Source organism: Ciconia boyciana, chromosome 8 (assembly GCF_034638445.1).
Source record: "Ciconia boyciana chromosome 8, ASM3463844v1, whole genome shotgun sequence".
NCBI lineage: Eukaryota > Metazoa > Chordata > Aves > Ciconiiformes > Ciconiidae > Ciconia > Ciconia boyciana.
Window position 1 is genome coordinate 24,165,509 of NC_132941.1, and position 19,476 is coordinate 24,184,984.

Below are 19,476 nucleotides of genomic sequence, written 5' to 3' on the forward strand. Positions count from 1 at the left end.
TAGGTCTTTAATATTAAATAGATGGAAGGAAGATGTCTGCTCTTGCCTGAGGGATAAATAGATCTGAAACTCCTCCTAGACTTTGCTGCTTATCGCATCTGAAATACATGTGTCTTGCCCGGGAATTGAGCCTCCCCAGGAGCTGCAAATACTCGGCTACGATGCGCGTGTAAAATGCTCCTGCTTTTGTGGCATGTGTGCAGCATGCCAGCAAGTCTCCAAATGCAGTGCCCAATGAATGGATTTGCTTCTTTTCCCCCAGATCCATAGCTGTGTGCACCCTGTGGTCTGGACAGGGGAATGAGACGTGACGCTTCTCAGCGTGCCACCAAGGCAAGTGTTGAAGCTGTCTGCGGTCCCCTGGCTCACTCAAAGCCATGCTCCTCTGGTGCTAGATCTCCTCCAGAAGCTGTGCAGGTGGCTCAGGAGATGCACCCTGCCTTGCAGAGACCTCATGTTATCTCCTTCCCCATCACCCCTTCCCCAAACAAATTTTCTAGATACAAGTGCTGAGCGCACAGCTTGGCTTCTCATGCCTTGGAGACAAGAGTCCACCAGACCTTCAAGACCAAATGTTGTTTGGTGCCGTGGGCCATTGGGTTTCTTGCACAGGAGAAGTGCTTAGAAAATACTTCAGCTTCCCGACTGCTGTTTGTAGCTAGACCGATGCAATGAGAGAAGGATTTTTTTTCTTAACACCTTGGGCATGGACCTCCTGGTCCAGCCACAGAGGTGGACGAATGTGCTGAAGCTGCTCTCTCATCACAGTGATGCTTGTTATCATGGTTGCAATGTGGAAGAGCCTCAGGAGAAGATAACCATGCCAAAATTTGGCAAGCCTGAGATTTGCTGTTGCCTCGTCTGAACTTGGGCAAGTCCAAAACTGCTGGATGTTGGCTCTCTATGGAAGGATGAGGACTGCTGCCATGTATCGGGAGTGCTGTGAATGTGGCTGTTGGTGATTCAGAGCCTGGCGTGGGGGGGGATCTGGGGTGTCAGCAGCACTTGGGTGCTGAGGGGGTGCCATGGGGAGTGATGTGGGTGCCTTGTAGTACTGATGGAGGGATGTGGGGAGAGGGGAAGGAGGAGAGCAGGGGAAGGATGAAGGATTTTCTCACTTGGAAAATATTGGTGTGCTTAGGAAAAATTTCACTGCCGGGAAGCTGTGGCCAACATCTTTCTTAAATGTTCCCACCCTTGATTCATCCCAGTTCTCCTTGCTGTGTCCCTCTGCATCGCCCTGTGTAATTCCTCTCTCCTTTTGGTGTTTTTATCCCCCATGCATTTGTAGATTACGACTGTGTCCCCACGTAGCTGTTGCTGAACCAAGTTACCATATTTATCTCTCTTAATCTCCTCTTCCAAACCAATCCCTTCAGCTGCCTTGTTATTTTTGTTCCTCTTCTCTGAACTTCCTCCAATTTGTCAATATCCTTTTCAGTCATGAGATATCCAGAGCCGAGCACAATTGTGCTCTCCTGAGAAGAGCCATTGGGGGTAAACTATTAAATTCCCTCTTCTCCGATACTGTGACCGAACTGAATCGGGGTTGAGAGAGGTGAGGATGGTTTGGTGTAGACATGGCTGAGCAAAGCACTGTTTGCTGCTCCTGGCTCTGCCTCCAGGTCTCTTTTGCAAGCTGGTCTCACCGCATTAGTACCTGGTTTCCTGGTGGCTATGGAAGATAGGACAAACATAGCCATGCCAGCTTGGTGACACCACTTTGTGCCTCTGTGCTTAGAGCTCATGTGCTTAGACCCTCTAGGTCATGTTGCATGGACCAAGACCAAGAGGATAGATTTAGGTTGAACACAGGGAAGAAATGTTTTGCGATGAGAGTGGTGAGACATGGGAAGGGGGTTGTCCAGAGAAGTTGTGGATGCCCCATGATTGGAAGTGTTCAAGGTGAGGTTGGATGGAGCTTTGAGCAATCTGATCAAGTGGAAGATGTTCCTGCCCACAGCAGTGGGGTTGGATTAGATGACTAGACGATTTTTGAAGGTCCTTGCCAACCAAAATCATTCAGTGATGCTAAGATGGCATCTTGGAGATGAGCCCCTTCTAGATCATTAGAAGGACCACTTTGGGGTAATGCTTGACTGACTGTAACTCTGTATCCCCACCTGTTGCATGGTGACTTCAAGTGTGACTGACACTTGCTTTTGGACCCATTTGCATCCCTTGGATGTTGGAAGATGCAAGCCAATGCTGTAGTTCTAGCTGTTGTGGAAGGTACAGCTGCCCCCATGCCACATTTACAGCTTGGTTGATGAAAACACCTGCAAGTCAAGCCCGTCTTTCACCCCACACCCTGTCTGTTCTTTCTAGGCTCTTCTCTGAAAACACAGGGGCCTTTTTTCACATCATCTCTTTTGCTTTACCAGATGTAAAAGTTGGTTTCTTAGTGGTGTGATAAAACTGCATCTGTGCATGCAGTTGTGTTGTCCATCATGGGTCCTTTGGCTTGGCAGCAACAGCAGACTGGTTGCAGTGGCTTGTGGGCTGGGCTTTGACCCTTCTCACCTGGGAAGGGGTGCTAGCAATGCAGTTGCTCTGGATACTGGGTTCGATGGGGAGAAAGGTGGTCACTAGACTGTGCGCCTAGCAAGCAGAGAAACCCATCCTAGATGAGGCAGGTCAGAGCCTGGCTCATTTTTGCTGCAAGTCTTTGATCCGCCTCCTCCCCTCTAAATTTACTAGAGTTCAGTTTTATACCAAAATTGTTAGTAAATCCTGAGCCGTCTCTCCTCTGGTTGACTTGTATATACTGCAGCTTTCCAAAGATAAGAACTTTGCGCAAGACCTTGTGTCTGAGTGGGCACCATTAATTAGTTAAATGATTTCTTTATTAATGCTCCAAGTTTGCACACCAGTGTGTGTACTTGCGTGGCCATGCCCTGATGCAAATTGCTGGGGGCCCAGCAGCCACAGCATCTGGGTGTTGGAGATTTAGACTTGCAAGACTGAGGTGGAGAAAAAATTGTGGGAAAAAAATGAAGAAAAGAGTGAACCAGGCAGGTGGAGCTGTGCCATTTTCTAACTGACATCTGAGCTGCTGTGCCAGCTTCTCGCGCTCAGCCCTGACCTACCACGTGTCTGCCTGGGCATGTGGTCCTTGGTTGCTAATCCTGGTCAAGATTTATTGGTAACTTTTGGGTTCTCATTGTCTCCAGAGGGCCTGTTTTCAGTCTCTTTTATAGTGCACAGCAAATCGGGAGTACTGTGTTTTTCCGACCTCTTTGAAGGTGGTGGAGGAGTCGGGTATCCTCTGAGAAGGACCTGGCCCAGGGTGTTTGCATGGAGACCTCTAACTGTGGTGGCAACCTGCTGTCTAGGGCTTGTGCTGGTGTGTACCTGGCATGGTGATGGTTGCAGTAGGAACTCCAGTTCAAGCATAATATCCTTCTCTGTAAAAACAGAGATTAACTGCTTTCTTTACAGCCTCCTGGGAGTTACAGGATTACCCATACTTACCGACTGACTTGTTGATCTGCCTGAATGGAGATGCCAAGCTCTGTAATGTGCTCTTTGTCCCTAGAGCTGCCTGGGTGGTGGGTCGTTCCTGAATGGACCTGTGGCCCTGGTGCTCAGGATCCTGGCCAGGGGGCTCTGTAGCACGAGACAGACCCCATAGGTCTCGTTGCCCGCCAGGGATTTGGCAGGGTTAAAGCATCTTGCCATGAAGATGCTGCTTTTTCATGTGATTTCCTTGCCTGCTTTGCAGATTTGGGTTTTAGGGTTGTCTGTGTCTTGGCTGTTTGCAACCTCCATATCCTTTGGCCGGATTTTATGTAGCCACTGGTTATGAGGGGGCTTTTAATGGAGGCTGGAGCTGCATCACACCATGGCAAGTGGTTCATGAAAGGCCTCCCGGATTCATATCCTCCTTCCAGGAGACTGATGCACCGAGGTGCTCGTGAAACCTTTTATGTTGCTCCTTTGCCTGTTCTAATGTGCTGGTCAAAGAGTGCTAGTATTAACGGCGGCCATTTGAGTACTGCTTGGATTTGGGTGTGAATTTCACGTGGTCAAGGAAGAAAATGTGTCTGCCTTGCTGTGATTGTGGCTTTGGTCCTCTTGCTTTTAATCTTCCCTTTTAGTGGGAACAGACCAGAAAATGAATGTGGGGGTGGTTGGTTGAGGGGAACAGCAGCTGGTGGAGCCTGGTGTAGATGGACATAATGAGCTGGGGGGGTTTCAGGGACTTGAAGAGCTGTCTTCTGCAGGAAGGTTGAGTGCAGGGCTGGGACCGTGCTGGGGAGCCAGTTCCTGCAGAACAGATGATGGCCTCCAGCCCAGAAAGCAAAAAGATGGTATGTATGTCTCTGAAGGGGGGCACTGAAGAGCTGGGCTGCACTGGTGTTTGAGAAGGTCCCCAGGAAAGGGGCCTGCTGTGTATCCCATGGTGGGGAAGGATCCTTTTTCTGCTTGGGTAGAGTTGCCTGGTTATTTTGTTGGGTTTGGGGGAAAGAAAATAAATAAAAGCAAGACTACCCCGTGGTGGTTCTTCCACTTAGCATCCTGGCTTGAAGGACGCATGGCTGGTGTTGGTGGTGCAGGGGATGCTGGAGGCAGAGCAGCAATGTAGAAGCCAACCATGCATCAGTGATGTTGGCCATGTTGACAGGAAGGTGGGCACAGGATGGTGGTGCTTAATGTGAGACCTGAGTTCCCAGTAGGAAGGTGCTTGCCATCACCAGAGCTTTCCTGCTCGGAGAGCACTGCTGGAGGTGAGGATGACTCTGGTGACCAGGAGCGGCCTCTGCATGGCAGCAGCAGTGCTGAAGAAGGGGACAAAGGCTGAGGTGGTCAACGAGAAGGATGCTTGCAGCCGTCTGCAATCAGGCTCTGTGTTTCCAACCATCTCTGCCCTCCCTTGACCCAGCTGCATCTCTAGTGCTTTCCCGCATGGAATTTTTCCCTTTTCACGACCAACTGAGCCACTTTGCATTTTAATTCAATAAAGGAGGTGAGCCTGGTGCAGCTACTCTGTGGGATGTTGGTGGTAGGTGAACTGAGACCCCAACAGCACATCCTCAGTCAACTGGTGGGACCGATGCACGGAGGTCCCACTTAGATTTCTTCTTTCCCATGTCTCTCACTCATCTCAACTGTCCTGTTTCATTGCTGCTCCATTGCTACCTCTCTCCTACTGGAGACACTTTTTTTTTTTCCCCTTCCTAAAGCAGATCTGATAGTCTTGTAAGCGGTTGGAGCAGGTGACTTGGTGCCAGCACGTCTGTCTTGGATACTATTCCTGGCTTTATTGAAGATGTGGTAATATGCAAGACTGTGCCTCTGCAGCGTCTGGCTCCTCTTGATCTCAAAACGCTGCAAGCGCTTAGATAAGACTCACTGTGTTCAAGCAGGGATTTTATTTCCCTCTCTGCTGGGGAGTGGCGGCCTGGGGAGAGAAAGTGGCTCATTGGAGGTTGTGCTGGGTAATATTTGAATTTCTCAGCAGCGTGGCTGGGGTTGATATGCATATGACTGTCTGAATCACCTGGGAGCAGTGTTTGGATCAGTCCCTCGTTGCTGGTTTGGTAGGAGATTGTACCTCCAGTGTTACCAGATGGGCTGTTGCACCCCAATATACCCGTTACCGCAACTGGGTCTGTTTTCAGCGGTGCTGGCGGCGGGGCGATGAACTTCATGCAGAAGTCCTCATCCAAGCTTTGGTTTTTGTGGTGTGCTCACATGTGGCCAGGGCAGACTTCCCCAGCTGAGTCCTCCCCAAAATGCCCAGACAAAGACGAGTCTGGGTTTGAAAAGCACCTGCTGACCCTAGCTGGCGTGCTGTGTTGTGCTGGCTGTTTCCCATTCTGCAGGGACTTGCCAGCCTGGGAAGGGAGTTGCATGGATGAAGGCAAAGCCCACACAGGGGACAGCTGGACCTCGGAGCTGGGACATGGGTGCTTGGCATGGCCAGGAGAGGACACACAGGCAGCCTTTTGTAGGCAGAGCCTTTCTGTCACATCGTACTGTCAACGGCCTTACAGCTAGGAGAAGCCATGAACCTCAAGCAGGTGTCTGGAGGGGCGAGAGCTGATGGTGAGGAACACCAGGGACAAGCCACCAAGGAGCGTGAGGGGGAATTGGCCTTTCCTGGTTTGGTTTTGGGGGGATGGTGAGAGTCCTAGGTGGCAGAGCCAGTCCAGACCATCTGGGTGTGCGCTGGCCATCTCCCTCCCAGCCTGCCATGCAGCCTGGGGCTGGCTTTACCTGCCGGCTCCCAAGGACAAGCTGCATCATCCAAGGAGGGCAATTGGGACCGCTGCTCCTTAATCCTTAGTTCCTGTCCAAATTGCTTGGCTCTTCTGGTGGTGGCACTGGCCACAAGGTCCCACGCTTGCTTGTCCTCTCTTCAGAGCAAATTTGGGGAGTGGGATGCTGAGCCTGCTCCACTCTGTGGCATGTAGAAGCATTAATCCTTCCTTGTTGCGGCATTTACTGCTTCTTGCTAGAGGGGGCTGTTGGAAATGATGATCCTCCTTTTTTCTTGGACCAGCTGCCCTGATGTCCTGTGGGCTTGGATTTGCCAACTAAGAAACCCAATGTCCTCCCTGAGTGCATTCCCGTAGAAATAACTGGCTTTGTTTATTTAAGCTGGCGTTGTTCCAGGGAAGGGAAACTTTCTTCTAAAACGGATTTATTTTTTTACATCTCGATGTCAGCAACCTCAACCTCCAGCTAGCAAGAGGGAAGAGCAATGGGCAACAGTTTCAGGATTGGTGCCCCAGACCACACTCCCGGCTCCATCCTTGGACCTGACTCTTGTGCCACCATTATTTCCCTGCACTCAGGGTTTTGTTGGAAGCTCTTGTTGGCTACTTTCTTGCTGGGGTCCAGACAAATCCAGCCAGCAAACAGTCAGGGTTCATTGCCACCCATGCTATTCGGGGAGGGGGTCTTCTGGAGCCTCCTCCACGCTGCCTGGGGTTGTATGCCTCCAGTGTGTCGGGATGTTGCTGCTGGGGGACGTGACTGAGAGCTCTGGGCGAGTCTGTTGGAGCTTACTGAGCAATGCTTGCAAGTAGATTCAAGATTGAATTGTAGGTGTGGTAGGCACCAGTGCCAACAAAGGGATTTGTCTTCAGGCTCTGCATACCCGGCTTTGGGGGTCAGATTGGAGAAGACTTTGGTTTCTCTTTGAAATCCTTGACGAGGTCACTGGCGGTAGGGGAGAGGCACCTTGGGTGCTGCGGTTTTGAGGTTTGGAGATGCCCACTAAAGATGCTCATCAGCTGGATGGATCTGCTCCCTGGTTATCTCTCTTCAAGAAGTTGAAAGCTCATGTTCCCAAGTCCTACTCTGAAAAAGCAAAGCTGTTGGGGATGTGGTGACCGAGCAGGACAAGAGTGACAACATTAAAGCTCCCAAACATTGGGCTGAGCCATGCAGTGACGTGGGAAGTGTTGTCTGCAGTCTCAAGCAGTGCTCCTGTGATGGAGCAGTTTTGGTCCATGTTTTGTCTCCTGAGTTTGTGACCAGTAATGAGGCTTGGCTTTTGTTGTCCATCTGTGTTTGCAGGAGTTGAAGGACCCTTCTAGATGAGAAAAATGGACCACCGCGCTGCATAGCTCGTTAACGTGGGGATACACTGCAAGCCTAGCACTGTCTCAGATGCATCAGTGGTCTCATGCTGACCACTGCAAGGTCCTCGCTGACAAATGGGGTGCAGCTCTGTGGGTGCCCTACACCATGTGGTTGTTCTCACCCTTTCTGTCCTTGTAGATGCACCACAAGTATCTCTGCTGGTTGCTCTTCTCTGGGGTTTTGGCATCCCTGTTGGCTTTTATTGCTCAAAAATGCACTTTTCTTGCCTGGTTGACTTTGATTACTGGGAGCAAACCAAAATACTCATAAATATGAGTTGAGTGGTCTGGTTGGTTTAGGGGTTGGCATCAAAATTAGTATGGTGTTTTTATTTTTGTTGTGCCCTCTTCTCTTTCTCCCATTAGCTAATTGCTCCTGTGAAGTCCCCTTAATGGTGACTGATGTTAAAGAAGTCACGTTGGCATAGCTCTAAGATGGCAGGAGCTGCTTTGCGTGCATCTTCCCGTGCCAGCACCCACTGCCGCACTTCTCTGCATGTGGGACCCCGTCCCACCTTCGAGCAAGGGCCATGACAAGGGGTAGGTTTTAATTACCCACCTGGAGCCCTTTCCCCAGGACCGACATCACGTGGTGCCATCACCATCGCCCTGGGCTCTCGGTGGATTTGCTTTTTTCTTCTTTGAGCAGCACTTGTGCTGGCCGCTGTCCGGGCTTGGCTCCGTTCCACTTCTGTCCTTGGCAGTGGTGAAAGCATATTCCTCGTGATGGGAAAGCCTCCGCAAGAAACACAAAGGAGTTTCATTAGGGGAGACAGCGGCAGGCGGACATGGATGGCCAGCACCGGTACTGGAAAGCTTCACCCTGTCTAACTCTTGTGCAGGGGCTGCTGGAAACATATAAGCTCCCTCCAGCAGCAAGCGCATAGCGGCTATGTTTGCACTCACCAGCGTTTAATCTTAGAGCCTACTCAGCAAGGAAAGAAATAAATTTTCCTTCTGCAAAGGGGATTTAGGGCCCAGAAGCGTTAAGTGATTTGCCCGGGGTGGGGAAGGAGCGTGCATCAGAGCTGGAAGCCAGGAGGGTGCAGGGCTTGCTTTGGGGATCCGGAGATCTCCTCTAGCTTCATCCTCGCTAGCTGGAGGAGATGTGAAAGCTGCTTCTCGAGGGTACGAGTGCGGCCCAATGGTCCTGATGCCAGCATCTCCCTTGGCTTCTGGCCCAGTGGAGGGAGCTGGGCACCTGCCGATGCTGAGAGCAGCCAGCAGTGCCGCCCTGGCTCCCCCCAGCTGTCCTGCAGCCACCAGCGGGTGAATCTCCTGACCTTGCTTGATAAAGCAGGAGGATGAAAAGCTGTGGCACCAGGAGATAAGACACACGCTGGGGCGGGGGGGGGGAGGGGAACTGAATTCAGGGATTGATCCATCTGCCTCTTCCTCTGGTGTGGCTTTTGGCTTTTTCTGGATGTATACCAGCGAGGCAGCTCTATTCCTGCCCTCACCGTTGGAGAGCCACCCTGGGCCTTTTTATTTTGCTTTTGAGGTTCCAGGGAGGGAGCAGGAGAGCCACCTCATCTCCGCATGGTTGCTAAATGAGGCTCTGTTTGTTCCAGTGCAGGGTGAAATATGAAATCCCATCAAGCCACCTCGCTTATTAGAGAGATCTCAGTGAGCTGCTTATTATGCACCGTGGCGTAATGCAGATTACGAATGTGACCAGGCGATAATTAGCAGAGCTGGAACTGTAATTAAACGCTCCTGTGCTGTGCTGTGGTTTCTGTCGCAAAGTGGAAGGAAGCTGAATCGTTTCAAAACCCACAGGTCCTCGGTGTATGCATGTAACCACTGCTCCTGGGGCAATGGGGGCGAGTGCTCCCCATCACCACCTGGGCTTTTGCTGCTGCCCACCAAAGTCAGGCAGCCCTGCCTGGTTCCTCTCTGGCTATTTCATTGCTGGAGACTTGCTTTTGGTTTGCAAAATGTGGCACTGGGGAGCGGTTTGTTTTCTTGAGTCCCTTCTAAAGAGCCTCATGCTTCCTTCGAGAATCTTTCTTGCCCTGGATCTGCTGAGATGTGCAGGATGAGGTTGCTGTGTTTTGGGGGGTGATTTGTCTGCAGGAGCGCAGCCCTCCTCTCTGGCAAGCTCGTGTTTTCTTTTTTTTTTTTTTTAACCGAAAAAATCCTTCTCAAATCCCTCAGGATGCAGCTGGAGCACTGGCCATGGGGCAGCCTTGGAGGTGGGTGGCGATGGAGAGCTGGGGATGGGCTCCTGGGGGATAGCTGGTCCTGCCGGTGGGAGGTCAGAGGTGGTGTGTGGGGAAAAGAGCCATGGAGCAAGAGCTGTGCTGCTGGCGGAGGGGACCTTGCGGTCCAGCTACTGCTGGACCAGCCATTTCCAGGCCATCTTTAACACTCAGTGGAGTGGATGTGCACTGATGAGCCACCCAGAGACAGGATGGATGCAGGAGGATGAGGAGAGGGATACAGGCATGCAGGCAGAAGGTGCTTTGTGTTCTCCTGCTGGAAGAGCAAATCCATCCGCCCTGGCAGAGCCAGAAGATCTCTGAATTCTCTGCGAGGGTCACGTTAATGTCCCCTGCTGGCAGCCATCCCCGTAGGAGCAGGCAGAAGCTGCTGGGTGGATGTGATCTCCTCCTCTTTGCTCCTTTGCCTAGAGATTTGCCTCCTGCACCTTCTCCACTTGCAAATGGTGTTTGTATCACTGAGGATGTGGAGAGGCTTTGCGGGGTCACGAGTTGCTCGGGCAGATGGGATGCTCCAGCCACTCACTGCGGTTGTGGGCACCATACTTCGTGGGGCATGCAAGGTTGGACGTGCAAGCTTCTGCTGGGGTTATTTACTTTGCTTAAAGGACGGAGGTGCGTGAGCAAGAGAGCGAGTAGATTATTTTGGTGGCTGGTCAGGATCAGGATGCCAGTTCAGGGTGCAAGTCTGACTATTTGGTGGCTGTCAGCAATATTGGCCAAAGAGAGCCAGCAGTGAGGTTGAACATGGTTGTGGGCTAGGGTTCATGTCCCTGATGGTGACCAGCAAGCTTGGCCTCTCTAGGGTTATAATCATCTCTCCTCAGCAGAGGCTTAGGAGGACATCTCTCAGTGTAGTGCTGGATGCTCTAGAGGGATCTTCCCGAGCTTGAAACCGAAACCCAGGTCAGCACTCGCTGATGATTTGATTAGTTTTCTCAGTCTGCTTCTGTTTTGAGGTTGCTCAGTATCTTATAAAGATCATAAACCATAAAGAGAGGAGATCTGAGCAGAGGACGAACAGCTAGCCCCAAAACTGCTGCATATCCTCCTGAGCCAAGGCGAGGGGATGACTGACTGCAGCTGGCTTGGCTGATGAACCCTGAAGGACAGGAAGGTCTCTACCCTACCCTTCCCTTGGCCAGCAGCAAAATCAGCCCGTCAGCCATCCTTCTCCTAACACTGCTGTAATCTGCTAGCGTGGCAGAGCGGCCAAGGACTTTGGCTTCTCAGCGGCAGCGTGACTTGGCCATGGTTTCACTTGGTGTGTTGGCTTGTTGGCTTTCCAAGCCTGGCTCTGGCCGTGAGATGTGGTTTCCATGCGCAAGGAGAGCGCGATGGCTGGTGCTCAGTTGGCTCAGCTGTTGGCTGGATCAGGCTGTGAACCGGATGCTTGTGCAGAGAAGAGGGTTGTGATCTGAATGCCTGCATCTTCAGGTGGTCACCGGGTAGATTTGGGAGGAAGAGGATGTTGGTTTTCATGGGTGCTGGAGGGAGACGGCTACTTGTTTGTCCTGTCCTGTCAGTTGAGCAGAAGCCTTGTAATTTTTTTTCTTCTAATGAGCCATCAGGTCCAAAGTCATTGACAGCATTAACATCTGAGCAATAGCCAAAAGGCATCCTGACTGGGGATGATTATGCTGGCAAAAGCTGTCAGGGAGGGACCTTGGCACAGACTCTTTCAGCAGGAGAGCAGATATGTCCCGTGGAGGGACTTTTGGGTGTGATCTATGTGAGTACAAAGTGCTGGCTCTTCAGGGTTATGTGGGCACGGGCATGCCAGGGTGGGAGAGACCTGCGAGATCCTTGTCCTCTGATGGGGTGTGGAACTTGAACTGCCTGCTGGCACAGGCATTGAGAAGGTGTCAGCCCTGGGCTTGAGGTTCTCCAGGAATGTAGATGCCTGTTGATACTTGCTCTCCTTCCCATATTACCGATGGTGACCAGCATGTTTCTCCTTCCCCACAGATGGAGTCTCCGGTCTCTACACCTGCGGTGTTGCCCTTGCACCTCCTTGTCCCTGTTGTCAACAATGACATCTCTTCGCCTTGCGAGCAGATCATGGTACGCACCCGCTCAGTGGGAGTGAACACCTGCGATGTGGCCCTGGCCACCGAGCCCGAGTGCCTGGGCCCCTGTGAGCCCGGGACCAGCGTGAACCTGGAGGGCATTGTCTGGCAAGAGACGGAGGACGGTAAGTGTCACTGGAGAGCTTTTTGCTTTCCTACAATGTCATTTTGGAGTTATGGCCATCCTTTCCTTCCTGTGTCCCTGCTGTGTTGCTTGTTGGCATGTCCTGGGCTTTTCCCCCACCATCTAGGTGGTCAGGACACAGAGGAGCCCTTAATCTGTCCAGCAAAGGGAGTAACAGGCCAAAACTTGCATCACCTCAACGTGTTGTGTTATCCCCTTGCCCAGACAGCGGACGAAAATCTAAGCTGCCATTTTTCTGCCTTTCTGCAAGAGCTAACTTGTTCTGGAGGCGCCAGAGGGAAGGCTGTGCCAGCCTGCATGGGAACTCGATGGAGTTGACTTCGTTTCTGCTTGGCAACCCACAGGTCTGTCACAAAAATGCTCAAACCCTGGGAGGTGGCAGAAATCTCCTGCTGGATTAAAAAAACCCCAGCGGAGCTTTCAAAATCTACTCGGCGGGAGATCAGGCTCTCGTCTCTCTTGCCAAGCCAATCGAACCTTTTTTTCCACTGGAGCTTGTCTCATCTGCACACAGCTTGGTTTGCTTTCCCAGGTCCTTTGACGGGTTTTTGTTGCTGTTGGGGCCCTGCCAGGTAATGCAGGGATGAATAGGTGGCTCAGTGGACCACGGTGAGCGCTGGAACCTGGCCTTCCCTCCAGCCTTGTTGGGATGCTGGAGGTTTCTGCTTTGGGAGGCTCAGGGTGAGCTCCTCATACTTGTGTCTGGCTTCAGCTGGGGTCTGGAAGCAGAAACAGCCCAGAAGCACAAAGGCAAGAAAGAGCAGCAGTGGTGGAGGCCAGCTGGTGGTTCACCGTGGCCGGGTAACCAAGAGCTCCTTTTGGATGTCTGCTCCTGCTCTTCCGTTGCCACTGCGTGCAGGGAACAAAGCTATTGGCCTTAATCCCCTGGCCACTCCTCACTGTGACTGTCTTCATTACCTCCGGTGGAAGCTGAACTGAAACCTGCATTCCCATGAGCTGCTGCCAGGGGGGTTCCCTTCTTACCCTGTGCTTTGGGAAGACAGGGATGGGCCCAGTTTGCCTTTCCTCTCTCCCTACTGGGAAGCTGGTTTTGAAAATGTGGTTGACGCAGGACTGAGTGCTGCGATGGCCCCGATGTGAAGCTGGTGACCACCGAAATTGTTCCAGTTGGGAAAAGCATCGTGACCTGAGCTATTTGGGAAGACAGGAGTGCATGGACCATGCTGGGGGAGACTGCTAGCTTGGGATGGGGACCTCCACACTCCTCTATCATCTGTGCTTCACTGTCTGTTCAGTATGGACAAGCTCATCCAGATTGAGGCAGCTGGGAGCTGTAAGTGTGTTTTTTCTGCTGCTCCAAGGCAGAAAGACACCACATGTTGTAAAATCAGACCCAAGGATTCTCTTCTTCAAGCTAGGCTTGCTAGTGGGGACAAGGAAACACAAAGCAGGAGTGTTCAGGAGCCCTGCTCTGCGCACCCCAGGGCTGGGAGATCTGCTGGGGGGATCTGTTCAGAGGAAACCTGTGGAAGGTGGTCTACTGAGCTACCAGTGCACTGGCACTGACACCGAACACCGTGTCTGCGAAGAGCCTGATCGCTTTACAAGATGCAGTACCTTTGCTAGGGAAATTGAGGCACAGCCAGGCTGAGTGTTGGGACATGCAGCAGTGCGGAGGAGCATCAGCACCCTCCACTTTTGGGGCTGCATACTAAGCCCCCCACCACCTCCCCATCCCCACCAGTGTGCCATTCTGGTGTGATTTCCCTCAAACCAAAAGCCCCAGAGCTGCGGAGTTTGCTGAAAATCCCAGAACTGCTGGAGACCCCCACAGGCAGCAGCAAAGCTGATGAGAGCTTGGACCTTGTAGGGGTTTTTTTTGGGTGGAAATCAGGAGAAGAGGCTCGTGGGCAGAGGAGCCCAAGTGGCCATGCCAGGAGGGACAAACAGAGGATCCCTGAGGCAGAGAGCACAAAAACATCCTCCCCCTGCCCCAAATCCTGGTTGAGAGGCAGTGACGGGGGAGCGATTTCTGGTTCTCCTCCCTTTTCTCCTGCTCCTCACCCCACCATGAAGCTCTGTGGCCCATCTGCCTGCCCATCTGCATTACCCCTCACTTCCGCAGCCACCGTTTTGGAGCGTGCCTCGGAGGCACCCTGTGATTTCCCACAGCCTGGCTATTTTAAGTCTGCAGTAATTCAGTGAACTCATGCAAAGATCCTTCTCCGCCAGCTACTGCTTGGTTGCCACCGTTGGGAGCGATGACTTTTACGGCCAGCCCTGCAAATCCCACCATTGCCTTTGGTTGCTTCTGGTCTACCGCGCGTGTTGGCTCCTGTTGTAGTGGCATCTCTCATCCTTGAGTGAAAAGTCAGGGTGAAACCATCCCTATTTCCTGCCTGGCATGTCTCCTGCCTTCCTGTTGTTAATGAGGGGGGGCAAGGGCAATGCTGGAGGAGATGCTGGACCTGGCTGTCTAAAGCTTGTGAAATGTATAGGGATGCAGCGAGCATCTTCCCTCACCTTACGGATACAGGGGAGAAAGCTACACCAAGGGCATGTCTACAAATCCAAATGAGGTGCTTTCAGCACAAGTGAGCACACCTCTGTGGCTGGAGGCTATCCCCAAGATCTCCAGAGGGATGCCAGCACCTTCACCAAGAGGGATCCACCTCTTCCCCTGCTCCTTGGGATGCTGCAGCCTTGCTGGACTTCTCAGAAAGACCCCAGGGCAGCAGAATCAGTGGCATGGATCCTTACCCCTGTGGGGCTGATGGATCTGGATGTGCAGATCCTGCCTGCTCCCACCAGGTTAATGAGAGCAGAGCTTAGTTGCAAGAGATTTGGTGAAGCAGTTGGTTTGGAAAGCTCTGGTGGTGACATCCCTGAATCCCCTGGAGCGATTGGCACTGGGAAGTGCAGAATTACAGTTGCTCCCACTTATGTCTTGGCTTCCTGAGCGGGATGCTGTGGGCACTGCTGGGTCTTGGTGAGCCCCCTGCCACTGGGCAGCATCGGAAATGGTTCCCACCGAGCCTCTCAGGAGACAGGCATCTTTTCTCAGTGGCACAACACCTCCTTGAAAATTGGATTTGTGTTGGATGTGCCCCTTAGACTCCCACGGTAATTGCTCTGATGTGGACCTTTTTGCAAGCTGCTCTTCTCCCAGCTGCACATTAATGGTGTGTGCCCCTGAGATGAGGGGATCTGCATTGCTCTGCGCATGCCAGCAAAAGCATACTTGGGCTCGGGCGGTTGCAAAACTTCCCTTCCCATGGGGCTGGGTAGAAGAAGGCAACGTGGTTCTTCGACCAGAGCTCCCTTTTTGTAGAAAATGGCTTTTGGGTTGGCCGTGGGGCTGTGAAATTGGGGAGAAAGGCTCCTAAAGCCAAAGCTCGACAACAGTGGGGCAACCTTGGAAAGACAAGCCGGAGCTGACCCATCTGAGATGGGAGCATGAAGCTCCAAGGAGCCCCATGACGTCCCTCCTGCCTCAAACACTGGCTTCGTCCTCTCCCCCTCTAGAAAACCTGTCGTGAGACTGTGATCACCACCAAAGGCATCCTGGTGGGCTCCCACCACCACTCAACATCTGGTGCCGGGCTTGTAGTCAGCCTCCTCCACCACTGCTCCAGGTTGGTGTTGTGCTGAGGTCTTGCTGGCAGCAGGCACTAGTTGTATGCATTCTCCCGTAGCCATGCTGGTGACACTGTCCCTTTGCCGAGCCCGTCTTGTGCAGGGAGTGTGTGTTATTGAAACGCCTTTGGTGGGAGCAGCTGTCACGGCATTTCCCCTAGTTCTGTTAGGTGTGATTTCAATCTGCAGGAACTATTAACTGATCTAATTATACCATAAAGCATCACTCCGTTTGCTGCCTTGTTAGCTGTTGGGTCTTCTCCATCCCCTTCCGTGGAGCTAGTGTCACCTGGCTCGGAGCATGTCACCTCCTTGCCTCCACTTGCAGCGAGCGGACTGCGTCCCAGCACCACCATGATGGTGCTGTTTGCAACCAAAATAAGCCAGCGTCTGACATGCAAGGAGGATTGTGGTGTGGCAGCACCGCAGCAAACTCTCTCTGCATCCCTTCTTCCAGCTCCGTGCTGGAATGGTAGCAGCAGGTTGCTCATGGCCGAGCTTCGTCTCTCCGGGTGTTTGGATTGTGCTTTTACAAACATCTGATGAGGGTATGATGGAGTGTGCGCGTCCTCAGGGTCTGCAGATGCCAATGTGGATGTGTCCTTGCACAGAGCAGAAGAGAGATGCAATAGATTGGGAGAGGATGGGGAAGGTTTGGAGGGTGAGGGCAAGGACTGGAAAATTTTACCATAACTGTGAGGAAGCCTGACCCCAAATTTGATGGCTTTGCACATTGAACATGCTGCCTCACTGTTACCCACAGCCATCAATTGTGACTCCGGTTGCTCTTTGCCTCTGCGGATGTGTTAAAAGGGGGATGTGCCAAGATTGCACTGCTTATGGGTGGGCTTTGGGGCTTTAAAGCGGGGGGCTACACCATCCCCTATGTACACGCTCTGGTCTTCATAGCTGTGTGTACTCAAACCTAGGAACAGGAGGTGAGTTTTAAGGCTGATGTAGCAAGGGCGAGGAGCGGGAATATGGATTTCTCGTTTGCTTTAATGGCGTTTTCCAAAGTAATGAGCAGTTGTAAATCCCCTCCAAGGTTGCTGAGCCAATGCTCAGGCTCAACGCGCTCCTCTGAAGCCTCCTAAAGCCGTGACAACGTGGCTGTGACCACTCTCATCTTAAGATCAGCAATCTGGCAGCTCGGTCCAGATGGGAGCATCATCTGGTGCTGCTTGGTGATGGGGCATCTCATCTCCAGGGCTGCAAGGGTTGCTGGTGTTTCAGGCTGCTGCCTCGCACCCTCCTCCCATTACGCCAATGGATGGGGAGGCTGCAAACCCCCTGAGTGCGGTGGCTGCTTGCATGTCAGTGTAGAGAAGCAGAGCTTTATTATGCGTCATTCCCTGGTGCTCCCCCGGCACCACTGCTTCGTGTCTAATATCTGCTGGCTTGACAGTGCAGGGAGCTGGAGGAGAGCTAATGCACCGCTTATCGCTCTCGAAGCGTCTGTCAGCTTTGTGTATGGAGGCTGTTTTATCAACAGGTGAGCAATATTCTGCTCCAGACAGGACTATTGCTCGCATCCATCTCCCTAAGGCACATCTGTAGCTGCCCCAGGTAATACCAGCTGGGGCTCCTGCTTTAGCTGCCGAGCGCTAGATTAAAGGGCTTGTTTACAAGGAGGCTCTTGAGCTGCAAGCTGCTCTGCCATGCTTTCCTGGGAGCTAAATTGGTTTAGATTGCTCTGCTTCCCTTCTTTGGGAGCATGAGATGGAGGTCTGGGCTGCTCATAGGTGGCCCTGGGGGCTTGGTGCCATGGCTGTGCTCTGCCATGTGCTGTGCCAAGCCTTGAGAGGCACCAAGGTCCCCAAAATCCTGGAAGCATCTTCTGGATGAGCTTCAGGCCACAGAGGGGGAGCTGCAGCCCCCAATCCCATGTGGGTGCTGGCCAGTGTGGGTTGCAGTGGGACAGGCTGTCCTCTTGCAGGATTATGGCAAGGACCTCGCTCATAGTCACATCATCACTGTTACCAAAGGTGGACACCTGTTGCGGGGTTTGGGCAGAAGCGTAGCAGTAGGTGTTGTCCATGTTCAGCAGGTCCTGGTGAACTAAATGCCCATCCCATGGGATCAGCAACAAGTGGTGCGACTTCCCACAGTCACTTTGGTCACTGGGACCCACAAACACACCGTTGCTGGCTCCTTGTCCTTTGGTGTGACCCAGGCTGAAGGTTTTCCTGCTGCTTATTCCATGCTCCAGCATCCGAGGCCCCTCTCATAGCCCTTCTGTCCCTTGGAAAGCAGGGCGTTAGATGGCCAGTGACAGTAATCCACCATCTGAGTATCCATCCCTGTGTGGTTTAATGGAAAGATCCTATCTCCCTCTGACCCTGCCTGGGGGACTGTATTGGGTTTGCGTGGCAAGGTTTCGGTAGGAGGGGGCTGCAGGGGTGGCTTCTGTGAGAAGATGCCAGAAGATTCCCCCATGTCAGACAGAACCAGCTCCAGCCGGCTCCAAGACAGACCCGCTACTGGCCAAAGCTGAGCCCATCAGCAGTGGTGGTAGTGCCTCTGTGATAACATATTTAAGAAGGGGTAAAAAACTGCAGTGCAACAGCAGCTGGGAGAGAGGAGTGAGAAGATGTGAGAGGAACAACTCTGCAGACACCAAGGTCAGTGAAGGAGGGGGAGGAGGTGCTCCAGGCGCTGGAGCAGAGATTCCCCTGCAGCCTGTGGTGAAGACCATGGTGAGGCAGGCTGTCCCCCTGCAGCCCATGGAGGTTAACGGTAGAGCAGATATCCACCTGTAGCCCATGGAGGACTCCATGCTGGAGCAGGCGCATGTGCTGTGAAGGAGGCTGTGACCCTGTGGAGAGCCTGTGCTGGAGCAGGCTCATGGCAGGACCTATGACCTCATGGAGAGAGAGGAGCCCACGCTGGAGCAGGTTTTCTGGCAGGACTTGTGACCCCGTGGGGGACACATGCTGGAGCATTCCGTTCCTGAAGGACTGCACCCCATGGAAGGGACCCATGCTGGAGCAGTTCGTGAAGAGCTGCAGCCTGTGGGAAGGACTCACATTGGAGAAAGTGGTGGAGGACTGTCTCCTGTGGGTGGGACCCCATGTTGGAGCAGGGGAAGAGCGTGAGGAGGAAGGAGCAGCAGAGACAACGTGTGATGAACTGACCGCAACCCCCCTTCCCTGTCCTCCTGTGCTGCTTGGGGGGAGGAGGTGGAGAGTTTGGGAGTGAAGTTGAGCCCAGGAAGAAGGGAGGGGTCGGGGGGGGGAGGTATTTTAAGATTTGGTTTTTATTTCTCATTATCCTACTCTGATTTGATTGGCAATAAATTAAATTAACTTCCCCAGTCGAGTTGGGTTTGCCTGTGATGGTAATTGCTGAGTGATCACTCTCCTCATTGGGTGAGGTGGCCCTTGTGCTGGCCATCCCCTGCCCCATGGTGTCCTCTGCTCTCCTGGCAGCAGCAGCAGCAGAGCTATTGCATGATGGCCATGCAACAGCTTTGGGTGTTGTGTCCCTGGGCACTACGGGTCAGGCCAGGCTCCCTGCACAAGAGCAGGGCTTATGGCAAAGCTGGAGCATCCCAAAAGTGATACAGCTGGAGGGGAAATGAATTGAAGAAGGGGCATCCTAAAGCCAGGGCATTGCAAAGATGTTGCAGCTGGAGAAGAAATTAATGGAAGAAAGGGCATCCCAAAGCTGGGGGCATCCCAGAGGTGATGCAGCTGGAGGAGAAATTCATGGAAGGACCTTGAATGCTTCCAGGTGCTGGAGGCTTGGTGGTGCCCTGGAGCAGGATCAGTGCAGAATGGATATCTGCTCCTGCTTACCAGTGCAGATGGGATGTGGGGCTACACTGACCCTGGATCTGAGCTGGTTCA

At 52.7% G+C, this 19,476-nt stretch overlaps 1 protein-coding gene across 4 annotated transcripts in view; it reads left to right on the top strand.

Annotated features, from left to right (window-relative positions):
• The window catches only part of ZNF609 (zinc finger protein 609), a 74,510-nt gene that overhangs the window by 44,356 nt on the left and 10,678 nt on the right, over positions 1–19,476 (top strand). For all 4 annotated transcript variants that reach the window (XM_072869167.1, XM_072869166.1, XM_072869165.1 and 1 more), the window contains one exon: positions 11,786–12,011. In XM_072869167.1, coding sequence (XP_072725268.1) covers positions 11,786–12,011 — 226 coding nt within the window. The remainder of the gene's footprint in view (positions 1–11,785; positions 12,012–19,476) is intronic.